The sequence below is a fragment of the Calidris pugnax genome, unplaced genomic scaffold, assembly GCF_001431845.1.
Source record: "Calidris pugnax isolate Ruff unplaced genomic scaffold, ASM143184v1 scaffold171, whole genome shotgun sequence".
In the NCBI taxonomy this organism is placed as follows: domain Eukaryota; kingdom Metazoa; phylum Chordata; class Aves; order Charadriiformes; family Scolopacidae; genus Calidris; species Calidris pugnax.
In genome coordinates, this window is record NW_015091064.1 from 4,115,035 (window position 1) to 4,133,614 (window position 18,580).

General features: G+C 41.5%; 1 protein-coding gene across 1 annotated transcript in view; it reads right to left on the reverse strand.

Annotated features, from left to right (window-relative positions):
• The window catches only part of ADAM17 (ADAM metallopeptidase domain 17), a 34,420-nt gene that overhangs the window by 10,378 nt on the left and 5,462 nt on the right, over positions 1-18,580 (reverse strand). Inside the window, exons 2-10 of the mRNA XM_014956827.1 lie at positions 11,636-11,768; positions 9,841-9,974; positions 8,828-8,916; positions 6,663-6,831; positions 5,728-5,858; positions 3,614-3,703; positions 2,468-2,581; positions 1,783-1,927; positions 1,210-1,298 (exon numbers count right to left, since the gene is read on the reverse strand). Of these exons, the coding sequence (XP_014812313.1) occupies positions 1,210-1,298; positions 1,783-1,927; positions 2,468-2,581; positions 3,614-3,703; positions 5,728-5,858; positions 6,663-6,831; positions 8,828-8,916; positions 9,841-9,974; positions 11,636-11,768 (1,094 nt within the window). The remainder of the gene's footprint in view (positions 1-1,209; positions 1,299-1,782; positions 1,928-2,467; positions 2,582-3,613; positions 3,704-5,727; positions 5,859-6,662; positions 6,832-8,827; positions 8,917-9,840; positions 9,975-11,635; positions 11,769-18,580) is intronic.

Below are 18,580 nucleotides of genomic sequence, written 5' to 3' on the forward strand. Positions count from 1 at the left end.
CAGGATTGTCTTCTGTGGAAGACAATCCACAATGCTCCCGCTGCCTCATCCCAACCTTTGTGCCTGCCACTGGGAAGACAGCAAACTCAATTTCCTTTGTAACCCAAGGCAGAACTCCAGCCTGGAGATTGAACAACAAATGCAAATAGCATGGCAACAGCTACAGCTCTTTGTCAACATCCCTCTAACACAAAGCTTCACTGTCTTTTTTTTTTTTCTAGCTTCTTGACAGCTTCTGTGCCAAGTTCTAGCCCACACATCAATTATGAATTCCCTTTATAATCAGGCTACAGAAAAGCACAGCTGAGAAGTCAGCAGAAGTCAGCAAAAGAGAAATATGCCCAACTGCAAAGATCTGGTAGATGCAAACAGAGGCACTGCTCTGGTATCTTTACAAGTGAGACAAAGCTCATATTCAGGCCTTTATGTATTCACTATTACATCAAGTATAAATAAAAAAACCCACCCAGACAGCACCAATTTACATTGGCCTTAGTATTAGTTAGCAGTAATAAGCCCTGTCTGTTCTACTGTTCTCTGCTCTACTTACTCAGGACACACACAAAAATCAGGTAGAGGAATTTCATTAGAAGGCCCAAACTAAAACTCCTACTTTGCCAGCACTACTTTCCCTGCTTTACCTTGCAAATGGAACAGACTAAGTGTAACGCAATCGTCTATCTGCACATTGTGGCATACCTAACAGCAAACATATACGTTTTTTCTTACTTGAATCAGCAAACTAATTTTAACGCATTGTGGCATACCTAACAGCAAACATTTTCTTACTTGAATCAGCAAACTAATTTTATTTTTATGGTGAGGCTACTTGTATAATAGTGCTTGTTCTGTTTGAGGGTTTGCTTTCGGTTTTTGTTTTTTAAAGCTAAATACATTTAAATTCATCTTTAGGTATCAAAATCCTGTTTATATCTGGACAACTGCAGCTCTAACTAGACACTAGCTATTTTTCCCCATTCCTGTTCCACAGTGAATTCAATTCCATTCAGTCCTGATTCCCCTTGTCAGCAAGAAAAAAAAAACAACAGTGATTTTGGTTCTGTGCCCTACATCCTTGCCTCCAGGGCTCTGACTCAATCAGAAAGCCAGCAGCTTGTTTCTGGGAGCATGGAAGCTTGTCACAATCCCATGGCACACGTCACCAACACACCAAACGTTCGCGCTGTGCAGAGGAGGATACCTTCCTACCTTTGTGAGGATGGTCTTCCCATAGTTCTTGGTGCTGGTTAAGCCACTGTTCAAATAGATGTCCTTCTTTGCAGTTTGATTGTAATAAGCTATAGAAAAAGACAAATGCTTTTATTGGTTTTCAGGGATTTAGGGGGGAGAGAGAGATCCTTGTTTGGGGAAATGAACAGCTTTATTGTCTCACCAGTGAGACCCTGCCTCTTGCCAGGTTTTGGAGTTGGGAGTCTTTAAGCACAGCACAAGCAGTAAAGGGGAAAATACAAGAAATTTCCAAGACAACAGCACCTGCCATTGCAGAACCACTGCAAGATGCACCCACAGAAAGCAGCCCTTGGCCAAGGGTCTGTTCTAGCCAGCTCGTTCACACCAGAGAGCTTAGTGACTTTTATCCTTCCCTCCCTTCTTCTTCCAGCTCCAGCCAAGAAAACAGCCATCTATTCTATCTGAAAACCAATGACTACAGCCTAGGCAAATAACACATCATGTTCCATGAAAGCTGGAGAAGAGGATTAAACACAAATAACAAAGACTAGCTTTCAACCCACAACTGGGAGGAAGAAAAAGAAGCCTTGCCTTTAGGACAAATGCCACCGTGGCTGTTAGGTCTGGGAGAGCCAACATAAGCCAATCCAAGTGTTCCCATGTCAAAATCTTGATATGTGAAGAGATGAGCAAGGCACACATGAGCTGCTTTCTCAGCAATATCAAAGCTAAATTGCTTTAAAGACAAAAAGAAAAAAAGCCAAATCTTTGTAAGACACTTTATGGTGCATATTAGAAGTCTACAGATAAGAACATATATCTAATGAGCCAAACAACACCTTCTAGACCTGGTTAAGTCAGAAGAAAGCAGCTCTTTAGCTGTTCTACAGAGCTGTAGAAAATTAAATTAACACCCAAGTACATTGTAGGCATTCATTTACATAACTTGTCTATTCATTTCCCCTTTTCACAGAGAGGGGAAAACCAAGTGCAATAATTAGATGAAAGTCACAAGGCAGCCAGTCTCAGGGCCAGACGTATCAGGACTGCCTTTCTGACTCAGGCCACATATTAATAACTCTAATTGGTGTGTGTTCTATAATTATGCAACAGAGCCCTTTACTGTGGGCTACAGGACACATCAGCTAGTTAGACTTTGTGTAACATTTACACGTCATGGGAAAGAAGCAGAGGAGTTTCATCTGTTACTACAGAGCAGCTCTATGAATGAGTAAATCTCTGGAAGGGCCACCATTTTTCAAGGGTTACAACCTACCTCTAGCAGCGTTTTCACATCCCAGGCATCTTTCTTATCATCTGGGTAACTTTTTGCCATATTGTAATGCTTTTCTCCAGGTTTTACAAGATTTGGCTCATTGTGGATGATTATCTATATTTCAAGAAGGATGACAACAATGTAGAGGAATTTTGGTCAATTTTATAGCCACAGAAAAGCTTTCTATGTAATCTTAAATGTCCCAACAGATCTGCGAGGAGGAAAAATTCAGACTCAGCATGCTTCTAATGTTACCTTTTCAGCCTCTGCTAGTTAAGATACACCAACCACATTATAAGTAACTACACCTGCCCTTTTACAGGGCAACATCAACAGTTTTCACTGTAACATTCTGCTTTCGATGCGTATTTCTCTATCAAAAACCCCAAATACAACCAGGATCTACATCTAGCATAAATAAAATCAGAGTCCTAGCTAACCAAAATGCATTTTAAAGGATTGCTACCTTACCAGTAACATAGAATTAGTGCACTGTGTTCTTTCCCTCTCTCTGCCCAATTAACCCAACTTCCTTGCTCCTGCAGACCTTTTCTCAGCAAAGGGGCAGCTGGCTTTTACCATGAGTCTCCGTCACAGCTCGAACAGTACTCTGAGCTGATGGATTTCTTGTCCTTTTAGTGTCCTCTTCCAGATTTCTGTCCACTAACTTTCAGAAGCCATCATCCCGTGTCCACCCTGTATCAGTATCTACACTAACACAATGTCTAAGGGAGTCATAAAAGCTCTTCAGCCAGGATTTGTGTTTTCATCTGTTTGAGGCCCACTCAGGTTTTGTAGGCTAAGTGCTTTGACACAAGCATTAAATACATGCGTAAGAGTATGGCTGACAGAAACATGAATTAAAAAAAATAAAATTAAAAAAAAGCATCTTTAAATTGAGATTAACTATGGAAAAATACTCCCTGAAAACTCCCATCTCAAACGTGGCAAGGAACATGGCATGCTATGTCAGATCATTAACACCACCTCTCACAAGATGCTATTTCAGAGTGCTCCTGGCTGGAGTTAATAACGTAGGATTTGATTATTTTAGCTCTAATCCAGATAAAGTTATCAGAAACCCTGATATCTAAACCATGTTCTTATCCTTTAAATTGGAAGCCCTCTGCATAGTCCAGTGAATACCTGTTCTATCTGTATGCCGTACCCATTGAAGGCTCCATCGTCCCAGGAAGTATTTCGGTAGATGTCATCTACTCTGTCTATCAATTCAATCTATATAGAAAAGAAAAACAAGTTATTTAGTTCTAAGCATTCATGTAATAAAGTTCAAGACACTCAGAGAAGCTGCAACATACTTATCTAGAAACACTCACTTCAAATTAAAACTGAACCTCATATAACATAACAGACATACTCAGTGATCCAAAACCCACAGCAATCCAGAGAGTATTACCAAATATCCTTGAAAATTTTCCATAATAAAAAAGCAGTACAAACTTTCCCATTTATCTCTTTTGTTTGTGTAGTGGAAGAGCAATAATATTAAGAACATCTTGTGAAACCCTTTGTTCACGTAAAAGATTTCCATGTTTCTTTGAGGGGAAGGGCAGAGGAGGGAGTTGTTTTTACTGGTTTGTTTTACCACGATGTTTAACTAGTTTAACTGACCCCTGAGGCTCGCCTCCCTCTCCCAGCCAAAAACCCATTATTTTCCTCATTATGGTTTAAGCACAAGGTTCCAGAAAGTCTCTCATCAGTGCTCATTATCAATACCTCCTTTTTCAATCTGTTCTCATCTTCTTAAAAACCACCTTCTACTAAATATAAACCATCAAACTCGCTCAGAATGAGAAGGGACATTCAGAGCCACTCCATAATACTTTATGCTTTAGTTTTCCAATCACTGTGTTGTTAACAGTACACATCTACCCAGGAAACACAAGAGTAACTCAGCTTCAGCATATGTCAGATACTGAGATAATAGCATCTCTGCAAACACACAAATTGCGGCTCCCTTACCTAGGGAATGTAAACATTTCTGGGGACAGAAAGGTCAAAAAGCCAGAAAAGGTGGAACAGAGCGATTAGCATTTCAAAGATTCAGGCTCAGAAAGAGACTCTTGACAAACAACAGACCCCCAAGAGCTGTTTCATTTGGTTTTGTCTCCAGTCCCCAAACCCATACTCTCCTCTTCTGCTGAAAGGCTGTGGACAACCGTTCTATTTCACAAAAACCTGTCAGGTAGAGAACCCAGTTGTATTGGTTTGGGCTGAGTTACTTGGTAACTGGTACACATGATGGAGCCCTGTTTCCCTGAGGATGGATGGCTAAACATCTGCCTGATGATGGGAAGCAGCAAATTAATTCCTTATTTTGCTTTGCTTGCGTGTGCAGTTTTTGCTTTACCTATCAAGGAGTGTAGCAACAGGACAAGGGGCAATGGTTTTAAATTGAAAGAGGGGAGATTTACATTAGATACTAGAAAGAAATTCTTTACTGTGTGGTTAGTGAGGCAGTGACACAGGTTGCTCAGATAAGTTGTGGATGCCCCAAGCCTGGAGGTGTTCAAGACCAGGCTGGATGGGGCTTTGAGCAACCTGGTCTAGTGGGAGTGTCCCTGATCACGACAGGGGGGTTGGAATTCGATGATCTTTAAGGTCCCTTCCAACTCTAACCATTCTATGATTCTATGATTAAACTTTTTATCTCAACCCACCTTTACCTGGCCCCCCCCCATCCCAATGGGGAGAGGTGAGCGAGTGGCTGGGTGGGCCTGAGCCCTCCGTCAGGGTTAACCCACAACACCCATGTACAACCAAACAAATTGCTTACCACACCTGCTTCTAGTTTTATTGTTCTAGACAGAGGATCCTGGAAAAATCTGTGGGGGAACGGGGATCTGTACAAGTTGGTTTTGCCTATAAGCTTTAAACCTGTTTGAACTTTAAAGATGCTTGGATTGTTAGCAGTGGATTTTAAAATCCAGGAGGTTCTAAAGCTCTGACTAGAAAAAGAAAATTTCTTAGACAGAAAATAGCACACCAGGAGAAGTATGTGAAGGGAATGGATTTGTTTGTAAGTGAAACTTAAAGACTATTTAACTACAGTATCACCATTATAAAATATTTTTAAAGCATGATTTAGCACCTTCTCAGGTAAAAAGCACACACAGCCATGAGAAGCAAATACATTATGTTGTACAAAAGTAGTATAAGCTGTATGCTGTTTTAACTATTGAATCACTATTTTTTCCTGCACTTATTCCAGCAAATTGTAGCAGAGCATATTTACTTACCAAATAGTTTATAGTGGTACTCTCTTCCCCACGGCCCATATACTTGAAAAAACGATGATCTGCCACTACCAACATCTTGCACGTGTTTTTGGAGGTCTCTGGAACAGCTCTTTTCTTTCGATGGATGTTTGCTAATGGGAACATTTCAAATAAGATTAAATAAACGCTCAGTATAACTGCCAATGCTGTGTCTATTATCTTTATTTAAGACACAAGTATGGGTTCGGGTGGGTTTTTGGGGGGAGAACAGGGATGTTTAATTCAGGGGTTTTTTTAATAACTATTCTTAAACTTTATCTTTGCAAGAGTCTTCAAACTTCTTGTGAGGAAACATATGTATAGTAGTGAAATTGAGTTATTCAATAGATTTACCAGTGAGCTTTTATGGTCATCACCTCAGCCTTAACACCTCTCCTCCTTTTCCTAGTCATTATCACAACCACTGCTGACACAGCAAAGGATGGAGGAAAAAGGGACAAAACACTCTCAAAACCCCATCAAGGTGGATTCTCTGAGTCACCACCGAGGCCAAACAGGTCCTGCTGCACGGGGCACAGAAGTTGTTTCAATGTTTGCCTCAGCACCCCTACATTGCTGCCAGCTATCACAACAAACACTACTTAGGCCTGATGAAATCGCTTCCTCCCCTTGGCCAACTGTTTGGTAGGGCCAAACATCCTTTCAGCAAGCCAGGAAGAAACTTGCCCTGAGTGATGGTTTATTCCTTTCATCAGTTGTTGGGGCTGTTTTGGACGGGGAATGGGCATGAGGAAGAGTGCTGCTTTTTTTCCCCCATCGATGAATTTAAAAAGCTAACAGTTAAAATAGAAGCAGCAACACAGATTATTGCCCAGGTTCTGATCTTACTTGCAGACGTAGCCAGAATTCAAGCATTTGTTTCAAAGATGCTGCTCTCCCAAGGTATGGACACTCACCTTCATTTTGTGTCCTGTCTTCCAGTCCTTTTGGCAACAGTTCTTCTTCATTCAGCTTTAAATAACCACACACTTTGGGGGACTGCAATCTTGAGAAGTCTCTAATATCTTCAGACCTGTAGACCAACAGTCTTTCATCTTGCACATCATCTACAAATCTCCACAGTGGCTGACAGGAGAACAGAAATGCAATTAGTTAGGAACACAGCGAATGCAAAGACTAAGTCTATATAAGCAGACAGCTTTCCATGTACACAAACACAAATGCACTGGACTATGACAATTTCATCCAGAGCAGTAAGTCTAGTGATAAAAAAAAACGTCCTCAAGAAAGCCAACAGAACTGAATTCTCTTATGCTACACAAGCATCAAAGACATCTAAGATCATCTCAACAGAGCAGTGGCAGTCACCTGATAAGGCTGTAGAAAGGGCAGAATTTTTCTTCCCCTCCAGAATATGAGGAAGCTGAGGAGGCACCTCAGGCTGCTCTGCTCCCTCCAGAACAGTATGGAGAGTGTCTGGGACAAGGTGCTTAAACTACGTTAACAAAGGCACTGGAGCTGGCAGGTAACAGAGAATACCTAACTGCACAGCAGAATGTGCTCTTCACAGCAGAGGGCAGGCTCTTCAATGCTCGATAGCTACCCAAGTCACTTATGAGCCTGAAAATTTCTCCAAAACCAAAAGAAAACAAGAAAACCACAAAAGCCCAACATAAGACACTAATTCCCATAGCAGATGCATACTAGCCATCTTTTTCTGTACCGACATGTCCCTTTTATTGTCTGTACATAACAGCTAGAGCAACACCACCAAATATCACACAGACAGAATCTGTTCTTTGGGCAAGGCCAAGTAGCATAGATTGCCCACATCCACAACGCAGAGGACCTGGGTCTGGGTCTCCTCCGGCCTTTAGGCAGTGATCTTCCAAGTTTAGACAACTATTCTATAGCATACCATGCTTTTGGTTTACAGCAAAAAGATCCTGAAACTTGAAGGCTGTGCAGGCCCAGCAGCCACGTGCCTGCAGCACAAAACTGAGGGCACGTTTCACACCTTTGGGTAAGGTGTGAGCGCACCAGGGCTTTATACAAACATCCACAGCCTTTCCAAACGGTGCAGGAAGACCACAAAAGCAAAGGCAGGCAATGGCAGAGTGGCTTTGTCCACGTTGCCTTTTGGGAACAGTTACTGGCCCACACCATCTCTGACTGCACACAGGCATCATCTTATCCATGGCTACCGAGGGGCAGGGCAGAGCCTCTACACCGTTGCCTGCCTTTATTTAGCTGTACAGCCACAGCCAGGGGGGAGTAAGGGGGGGCTGCGCAGAAAACCACGATGTGCTTACCTTACTCAGGACCACAAACACAAAAATGCTTTAAATCACAATCGAACAACTACTATATGCTCTTAATGTAAAACACAAGCACAGTGGTTTGGGTATTCTAATCACATTTTTATACTTTAATATGACTAGATTTCCCAGGTTTACCCATAATTCTGCATATCCTTGGGTTTAGAGACAATTACAATATCAATACAACACTCAGTCATAATTACTGTTATTCAGACATTCTAATACAGCTTGTGTCTGGGAATATACTGAACAAGTCATTAGGACACTCTCTAATTATGTATTTGTTGAATATTTTTAAACCAATAGTTTAAAATAACACAAGCAATGAAAATGGTGAAAAAAAGAAACAAAGGAGCAGGGAAAAGTAAAAGATTCTCAAATAAAGCTCTATGAATGGGAAGAATTCCAAGATTTAAGAAAGCCAAAATTTTAGAAAGCTCAACAGACCTCAACTCTGCTCAGAAGGCCATACAGTTTGTTATTTTCAAGGACACGATCACTGCTAATTACTAGTGCTATCCGTTTCTGTTTCTAAAACCCCTTCCTGTCTGAAACATATCTTCTCCCTGATGTATCTAAAACATGCATATTTTAGAGAATGTCACTCACTAATAAAACTCAGCACTTGCAGAAGTCAAATTGGTTTCACATTTCTCTCCCTCCTCCCGCATCCCAAAACAAACACCACCACGAAGTCTATTTTGAGCTACAAAGGTGTCAGTGTGACTAATTAGAAAGAGAAACACCCACAGAGACAAGAGATAATTGTTTAAATACTGCTTTTCAACAGTAAAGTGTACCTCTATATTGTATTCTTCTCCATCAGTATTGATTCTTACTGTAAAGTCTTCATCCCCAATATGTGCCACAACCTTGGAATTATGCTCTCCTTTAACATAAGCAAGGAAAAAATAAATTAATTTGGCTCTACTGGCATGCATTCCTTCACAGATCCTGGGGTTTTTTTAATAGGCTTTAAACTTCAAGTCAAATTACCTTACTCAGTCCACTATACTGTTCAGTTTACAGAAAACAAAGAAAAACAATAATAAATGAACCAGCACTCTCCCTCAACCTTAACCTCCCAATTGTTATTATCATCAAGACTTAGATTTAATTGATAATTTTGCAGGAGTTTAGATGGTTGTGGGGATTAGTAATGGGACACAGAATACTTCTGCCAGCAAAAGCAGCTTGCATGTTACGATTATCAGACAGCAGTTTCATGGCGTCAGCCTGCATTCCATTGGAAAAGACTTTCACCACATCACAAAGGCAATATAAAAATCAAAACAACCTGGCAGAAGCATTAGTGCTGGACTTAAGCGGAGCAAGATACCCTTTCTTTACAGAAAAGCAGTCTGCAAAGAACCATCTTAAAGACTTTTAATATAACAATCTGGGCAATACCACGTCATCGCTACCTGGGCTTTGTGTTCCAGGACAAGGAACACTTAAGTCCTACATTCCAGTTGTAATTAAAGCCACCTTCATCATTTTAAAAAAAATCACAAGCTGCTGCTTGAGTAAATTATACCTTTGTGTTCTGCCAAACCAAATAGAAGAGTCCTCATCTTAGAACCTTGGTGCAATAACTCAAAAAAAAAAAAAAAAATCAAACCCAAAACCCAAACCCACCAAAAAAAAACAAAAAAACACAAAAAACAGAAAACCCGGGAGGGATGAGAATTGAGTTCATTGTTCATGCTAATTGTATCTGATGAAAAGGAGGGCAATGTATCATTTACTTTGGCCAAGAGACTTGTGCAAAGCTGTGCTTTCTCAGCACTGAAACAGTCTAGTCCATACTAACCAACGACATGTCCAGTGAAAAAGTCTTGCCATTGAACACGATATTCCTTTTCTTTGCCTTCACCATCCACAATTAATGCTTGAAATTTTTCTGAAAAGTGTTCAGCAGTTGCAGTTAAGTATAATTTAAAGTGCCTGTAAAAGAATTTACTTCCATTTATTTTTAAGCAAAGTACGCACACAACAGACACATCCAGCCTCCATTCTACTGAGGGTCCCAAAGAAGTTCAAAAGCATTAACTCTGATAAGCAGGCTACAAAAGCATATAGTGTGTAATTCATAACTGTAAACATTTTTAAAGTGTCAAAGATGTTTAATTAAAAGAAAACCAAAATAAACAAACAAAAACCAAAACCCCCCACACCCTACCCCCAAACAGTCATGGTTGGCTCATGATGGACCTTATTCATATGCAGTGAAAAAACCAAAATAAACAAACAAAAAACAAAAAACAAAACCCCACACACCCTACCCCCAAACAGTCATGGTTTGCTCATGATGGACCTTATTCATATGCAGTGAAGCAAAACCAGTTACCAGTAATTATTAATAGAAAAACAGATCAAATAATTTATCTATTTGAAGTTAAATCATCTTAAAGTTCTTATTTTCCAAAACAATATAGCCAGAAGAATATAAACAGAAATCTGAACTGTGTAGATTTTTATGACATAGTGTCAAAAAAACTGAAGGCTATCCCAAGAAGTGGGTAGAGAACCTTCTCTGGCAGGAGCCACATGGGCTTTTGGTTTATGTGGGCTTTGGGTCAAAGATTTTTGGTACGTCCCTCTGCAATTATCATTGGCAGTATTACAACCTCACCATAAACTGAGGGGGTGTGAGGTAGTGCGAGGCAGAGACAGCCAGACGTTTGATCCCATTAACCTTTTATACTTGCTACCCCCCTCCAAACATTTAGAGATTTAAAAATATTCACAACAATTTGCATGACAGTTGTAGGTGACAGGTGGGGAAGGTACACGAGAACAGAGCAGACAAAGACATCAGATGAACAAAATCAACCTACACTTGTTGATACAAAGCGTTATTCATGGGGAAGGTACACGGGGACACAGCAGACAAAGACATCAGATGAACCTACACTTGTTGATACAAAGCGTTATTCTCGCCCTGCTCTCCCATTTCAGACTCACAATTTCAGCACCTGGATACCTGTCAGGCGCTGTTCTGACACTCAGAATAGCATCCCTACAACCTTTGTGCTTGCTCCCTTCTACCTCTTTCTTCCCCTTTCACCTGTGCTTCTATTTCCCTTGTTTCCCTTCATCTTGTTAAAAAAACAAAACAAAACCAAACTGTTTTATTGAATGCAAAATTTACACTCAGCAGAAAGAGGATTAAACCTCCATGAAACAAACAAGCAAACAAAAAACAACCTCTTGGGCCACAGACCACATGCACTCCCCAAATTGAAGGCAGAGATTTTGGAGAACCAGAGGACAGTCCAGAAGTGTGATTATGTTGCCAAGGTGGGTTGTTTCCCTCTTCTACCTCAATCAGTGAAAGTAATCTACATAAAATTAAAGCTAAGAACAAAGCAAAAGACATCTTAAAATCACTGCCACTTCAGCAAAGAGAGCAACACAATGCAACTCACTTATTTTTCTGCTTCCTCCAAGCCCTCTCTGAAGTCATTACCACGCAGATCACTAACTTACAAGAACTGACCAGCCATGACAGAAAAGATAACTATTTCTGGGTTTGGAACTGCATATTATTCATCATGAATAACTGAAATAATCTGCAACTATTTCACTGCTGGCGATTTAATTACCTTTGCAAGGCTGAAAAACTTAAGAGCCTCTCCACGTGCGTCTCAGGCTGGAGGTCCCTCTTTTTCAGTGAGTGTTGCTGGATGCTAGACTGAGAGAGGATGTCGTAGTCTGAAAGCATGGACTCAACCGTGTCTGGAAGAACAACAAGGGAAGTTTTAGTTTAAAGAGACTCTCTTTTTCACAAATGCACACATGAAACAGCAAAACAGAGCCTCTAATTTCAACAGCAAGATCACTGTTGCTCTAACTGAGGATAACTGTTGCACATTTCTGTAAAGGTACATATTGTGCAGGCAAGTAGAAATTGTTGTGCGAGACAAGACACGATCTGAGAGAGGCAAACAAAGAATTTAGCTTGGTTCTTACAGGAATTTTAGAACAACTAAGCCATCAGTTTTACTGCCACAGCTCTGGAGATGCCAGTGCCCTCCCTGGCTGCCCTCTGGAAACTGGGGAGAACATCCCTACTGCTCTGGAGTGACTCACTCTCCTCCTTGCCTGCTGGTCCCCATGTGAGCCTGAGGAAGAAAATAATTTAACATTGGAAATGTCTACCAAATTCACTGCTGATCAGGACTGCATTTATTACCTTTCTATCTGACAGGAGCCAGAAAACAGATGGCTGCATAGCTCAATCAATGAGAAATAACTAACGAGGAACCTCATTTGAGGCACCTCCACGTACCCCAGTTTCTCAGTACCTTATCACACAAAACCCCTTTGATTTCCTTACTCAGAACATGAAAACTTGTTCAGAGGAGGGAGACCAAGGGCCCAAACACCTGTGGGGAGCAGCACACAAATTATGAATTCAGGTCAATATTCTGCAGGTACTTTCACCATTAACAAGTGCACAAGACAGTTCCAAACAGTGTTTGACTCCTGCTGATAAAGCCTCCTGCTGCTTTCTAAAGCATCCCTTCACCAGAGGCACCCACCCCCACACTCCTCCTCTCCAGAGCACCCACCACCCAGCAAGACACCTGACAACCACCCTCGCTTCCACAAGCACTGATCAATTCATTTGCTATTTACAGCCTTAATTAGAGGCCCTTATTCTCACATTACCATCTTCCTTCTCTGTCAGAGATGTTCACTCTTTTCACTGCATCAAATGAGGAGTCAGCTATGTTTCATAAGAGGCAGAAGTGTTCATCCAGTCATTTTTCATTAAAAAAAAAAACCCAATCATTTTTCCCCTCCATTTCCAGTTGTGCTTCTAAACCAGACATTAAAGCTATCAAATTTTATTAAATGAAGATGGCCTTCCAATTCTTTAGAGCCCCTGATCCCTGTCTTACACCACCCAGCAAAGGAACCTCACGTGTTTTATTGGACTTTTAAGTGAGCGGCATCATTAGGAAGCTGAGTTTTACTGGGTCTTGTGCAACAAGCAAAGACAGACAAATGGTTGGTTTAGCTCCTAAAAGATTTTTTTTTTTGAACCTGACAATCAGGACCAGCATTTTCATTTATCCCTAAAGACGTGCCTCTAAAGCCCAAGAAAGCCTTTAAGAACAGGCAGAGTTTGGGCCAAGGCAAGCACCTCGCTTTTCCGTCTGCAAGGGGGAGGGTGAGAATTAACCACTAGTGTGTGTGCACACACGTGTCCACTGAAGTGAGGGAGCTGCAGACACAAAGATGCCCCTCACAGCCCTTCACCAGACCTACTAGCAATGTGACAGTGGTGACACGGCCGCCTTCTCCTGCAGCAGTTCCCAGGCTTCTCCCACCCGGCTGCCCCTCCCCTGCCGTTGAGCAACACAGGAAGGGCAGTGCAGTTGTCATTTCCTCATTTCTGTTTACAACCCACAGGTTGAGAGCACCTGCAATCGATTACCATGCGTTTCGGTTATATGCAAAGGTAAGTTTCCACCACCACCTTCGTCTTGTGGTTTTCTTCCCCTTCCGTGCCCTGTTGCTGCATGTCAGGCAGCTCCGTCATCGTTAGCGTGCCCCATGCTGCAGAGCAGGTTCACTAGAGCCACGCAGTGAGCAAATACCTGAAAAACCCCCAAAACAGCCCTTTTCTTTAAAAAGCCCATCAGAATTCATTGCTTATGGTCTGGCACCTGCCCTCATCCAGAGCCACCTGGGAGGAGGGTAAGGTCAGGCAGGGAAAATCAGTTCTGAAAAACACAGTTATTAAACTATCTAGTTCTAAACTTTTTAAATTGAGATTCTTTCAACACATTCAGCTAGAGCAGACCCCTCAATTAAAGTGAGTGTTGATATATGGGCTACCAAATGTTGGTTCATGATATAGAGCAAGCGTGTGGTATGTGGGCCATGAATCAAGAGAGGTGTGGTACCACTCCTGCGCTGCTTGAGGACCTACTGACACAGGGACTTGCCAAGCACAAGGTCTGCCCGAGAGGCACAATCCCAGCTGCAAAACATTGCTCCTTCTGCCCCTTCCCACCTCTGCTTGCAAAACACTGCCCAGAACCAGGGGAAGGTCATGCCAAAGAGCAAGATGCAGCTGCCATTATGGCCAGACAAGAGGTCTCAGTTTCATGGCAAGAGGCCTGATAAGTCTGGTAAAGAAATTAGGTTCTTTTATTTGGTAGGCAAGGAGAACTTCAGAAGTCCTGCTCTACCTCACCACGCACAAACACCCTTCCAGAAATGCCTCACAGAGACATGGGAAGGGTAGCAAGAATAAGCCCTACAGAGTTGATGAAGATGAGTAAGACGATTCTGTTAAAGTAACAAATGAAACACAGGACACTCCTAGTTCCTGTAACCCTGAAACAAGAATGCACTTGTTCGTATTTCCTCTTACTCTTCCTAAATTTGTTTGCTTTTAATTTTAGTTGCGACATAAGTAAAGACTTAAGACATGCTGCTGCCAGACATAAATCTGTGAACTAATTCAAGTATCAGACAGATGTGGAAAAAATATACTGGTAACACACTCAAAACAACGTTTTTCTGCAAAATTTTCACACCATGAAAATGAATCCACGGTCACAGCTTACTGAAAATAAAAGATGAAGTGTCATTATTTTCAAAAAAATACTGAACTGTACAGAGTCCAACCGTACAGCAGTCAGTGGATGGGAGCCATAGCAAGCATATACTTGACTACTTTTTATTTAAGTTTAATAATCTTTCTGGCATTCCTTCCTCATTATCTTCACTATGGTCCAACAGCCATTTCCCATGGGCTTCAACAGCACTGAGCTGACTCAGGTCTTCCCAAACCACTTTCCTGTGGTTCCTTCCATTCTGACCCCTCCTAGATTTCTGCATTCCTGTCTTTTTGGAGAAGACAACTTTAATTTCATCCTGATATACCAAATATTTATTTATTTACGATTGCCAGCCTTCACCTCATTGTACCTTCTCCCCTGGAGGAGGGGGGACATGATCTTGCCAGAACATAACACATCTCAGGTTTGTCAGAGAAACAGGGAAGGAACATTGGTGACAAAGACGATAACCCCGAAGTCCTCAAGAAGAAATCCACAGCAGTGATTTTTCTTCTTCCCCCAGCTTTGAACTCACCATTTCCTCCTTTTCTTCCATCTTATTTCAAGGCTAAAAGCCTACTGCCACTAGACTTTGCAACTTATAAGACACAGGAAGGTATCTTTAAAGTAAATACAGACCAGTACACATTGCACCAATCTACTCCAGCAGCAAAGAGCTCAAGAATGTGCTGGGCAACAGCTCAGCTCACCAAGTTGGAGCCCACTGAATATTTTTTAAAAGAGGAGGTTTCCCTTCGAGTGCTCAGCTACCAATTCAAATACCAATGGCATCCTTCTCCAACCAGCTCAGCTTTCATAAGCAGAAGAGTAAATTCCCATGATCTCATGCCCAGTCTATTGCCCGGAAAGCAACACGTAAATGTGGCAAGTCAGCCATTTCATAAGTACTCTTTTGAACTGTAGTATTTATAGAAAGGTTAGGCTTATCTGGAAGCATGAAGTTCTAACCCAGGAGATATAATTAATATTTTGAAAAACTCTATTCATACCTATCTAATAATAGAAAATGTCTCCACTTAAGACACAAGATCCAACAATATTTAAACATATTACTTTCAGGATTTAAAAATGACCACAAGAGCATCAGAGGGGTCTGCAGCAATGATTGCAGTGATTTTTCCAACCATCCCAAAGGCAATAAAAGCAGAAATAAACCTCCTGTCAAAAAGTACTGGGATGGGATGACAAGCCTACAGAGAGCAGGTCCAGAACAGGCAGAACAAACAGGCTTGGGGAGAAGTTTGCTGTGTGACTGTTAAATCATTGGCTCCTTCAAGCCTGAAAAAAGGGCTCCAGCTGTATTTTGTGTCGCGCTTGTTGACTACAATCCAGGTACTAATTTTGAGCTGATTTCCAATAGATATCAAATTCTTAACAAAAGCTTGTGAGCAGCTAACTAGTAACATTTTTTTCTGATTTGGCCAGGCAGTGACTGAACAGTTGAAAGGCTCCATATTCTTTATTGCTTTTTTTTTTTTTAATTTCTTCAGATGATGTTCTTTATATATAAAAACAAAGTAATCAAATACAGTCACTTCAAATATAATTCATAGCCTCAGTCAGAATTTGGACCAGGAAACACATTCTGGAGTCTTTCCAACCTTAACCATAAGAGCTAAAAGCAAGTTTCCATCACCCTACATAAAACAGCTGCCCCTGTGTTTGTGGTAACAGCTGGTTACTGGCTGCAATATAGAGGGATCATTTGACTGGAGCACCATCGCAGGGAGTGCTAATGGAGAAGGCCAGTGTATTCATACCTCAGCTGGGCATATTCATATCTCAACTGGGCACACAAACGGTCTTCACCAGGCAGGAGGTGATGCAGTTATGCCTAAATGTTTATGGGTACCTCCTCGTAACAGTTTACACTGCTTTGAGATGACTGTTGATGAAGAGGATGTGTTGAGAAGATCCATCTGTGGGAAAGCTGTTCTGTAACAGCTCATTACACGTGCGTTACATCTTTCTGCGGTACATCTGGTACAGAGCCATTGCCAAAGACAGAAAACAAAGTAAACTGAAACGCTTATCCCCCGTGAAACAGCCCATGCTTTTAACAGTTTAGATAAATCACGTTTACTTGTTTCCACCAAAGAGTGGCTGCTGTTTTGCTCATCAAGTATACGTGAACAGAAGTTGCATGAGAAACGGGCTCAAAGCAAGAACCAAACTTACGTCAGACTGCTTATAAACCATAACAGGATAAAGCTCTACACTCTGTTTAAACACATTTCTAGACAAACCTGTCAGTAAGAATGGCAAGCCACATCAGCGTTGCCGAATGTTTTAAAAGGCATGTTTTTGACTTGATCCCAGCTGCACCAAACTTGCTGAACCACGTGAGAAAACAAGGTGACCGAATTCAGTTAGTCACCAGCGCAGACAAAGCCTCAGGGTACGGTTACACAGAGCTCGCACCGGGAGGTGAAGGCAGGCTGATGATTTACCCTCTACCAGCTACTCCGTGGTGTAGTTTTCCTGCAGTTACACAGGGTAAACTACTCTGTACTTATCACACACTGAGAAGCGCCCAGTGATAGACACCATGAAAACTTAACAACATACAAACCACCCTGTAGCTCATCTCAGGAAAAACTTACTCATACAGCTGCACCCTTATACTACTCCAAAGATTTTTCCCCCTACAGTAAAATAGACATCTGTTGCCGAACAGCGCAAATATTTCCTTAAGGGTGCAAATTCTGTTAAGCAGAAAATCTGCAGAGATATTTAAACTGCTATTTCTGGTGGTTTTGAATACAGCAGAACACATCCAATGGCTCCTACATGTTACCTCGTGTGCTTCCAACCTTGCAAATTTTCTCCTTCACTAAACACACCTTAAATAGGGACCAGTGAGGAACAAAATTTATTCTGCTTGATCGACTTGATTTAATAACTCAGTATGTCCTATTAGTGAAAGTAGAAAGCACTTTTTGAATTAAAAAAAAAGCAATATCCTGCTCAAATATTGACATTATAAAAAACATAAAGGAAGCCCACCAAATTAACAACCTCATATTTAAAGTGAAACGAGGGCAATACAGCTGTCTCATCTTAAACCAGAACAGCATCATATGACTCAATGCTCAAAAACAAACCCCCCAAAAAATCACATGCTTCACATATCCCGCAGACAAGAACAGCCAAGTCACAGGATGTAGTCTCCTCTGGAAACAGATCATTTGTCTGGCTCTCCAAAAACTGTCAGCCTCATTACTTAGATGTACTTAGATACCACACCACAAAATCCTGCTCTGTCACAAAGTAAGTCTGAGTGGAGCTGATTCTAGGTAGAGCCTAATTACTGTCTGGGCTACACTTGTGAGACCAACCCCTTCTCCCCATCTGACTGCATCTCTTCTCCTTGTGGGTATGACTATGGACTCAGATAGGATCTTTCAGATTTCAAGGCACGTCAAGGGTACTGAGAGGCAGAACTTTAGGATTTCGGTAACAATCTAAAAAGGTGAGAAAGTAAACCAGGGAATGGAATGGATACCATGTTCTTGTTCAACAGCTCCATAATTACAGATCAGCATCAAGTGGTGGCAGCTAGAGGTGCCTCCCTGCCTAACAGAGACCCTTTCCCTTCCCACCGTCCAGTCCACATACCTACACGGGCTAAAAACACAAGTATCAAGGAAGGAAAAAAAAGCACAAATAATGCATATTAACAGCAGCACAGGAAGACAGGGATGGATGTTGTGAAGAGATGCAGGGCATGAGTGATATAAACATGGGCTATAAAGCATACAAGCTGCAGGCTGGCAAGCAGTACAGTCTCATACATCTGCAAGAACAAAAGACATGAGGAAGACCATCAGAACCATTGAGAGGATTGCAGGGCACCCCCAAAACAAGCAAGTTTGAGTGTGGCATATGAAATCTGTTTTGCTAAAGAAACCTGGCTCTTCGTTAACCTTTTATTACACACAGCAAAGG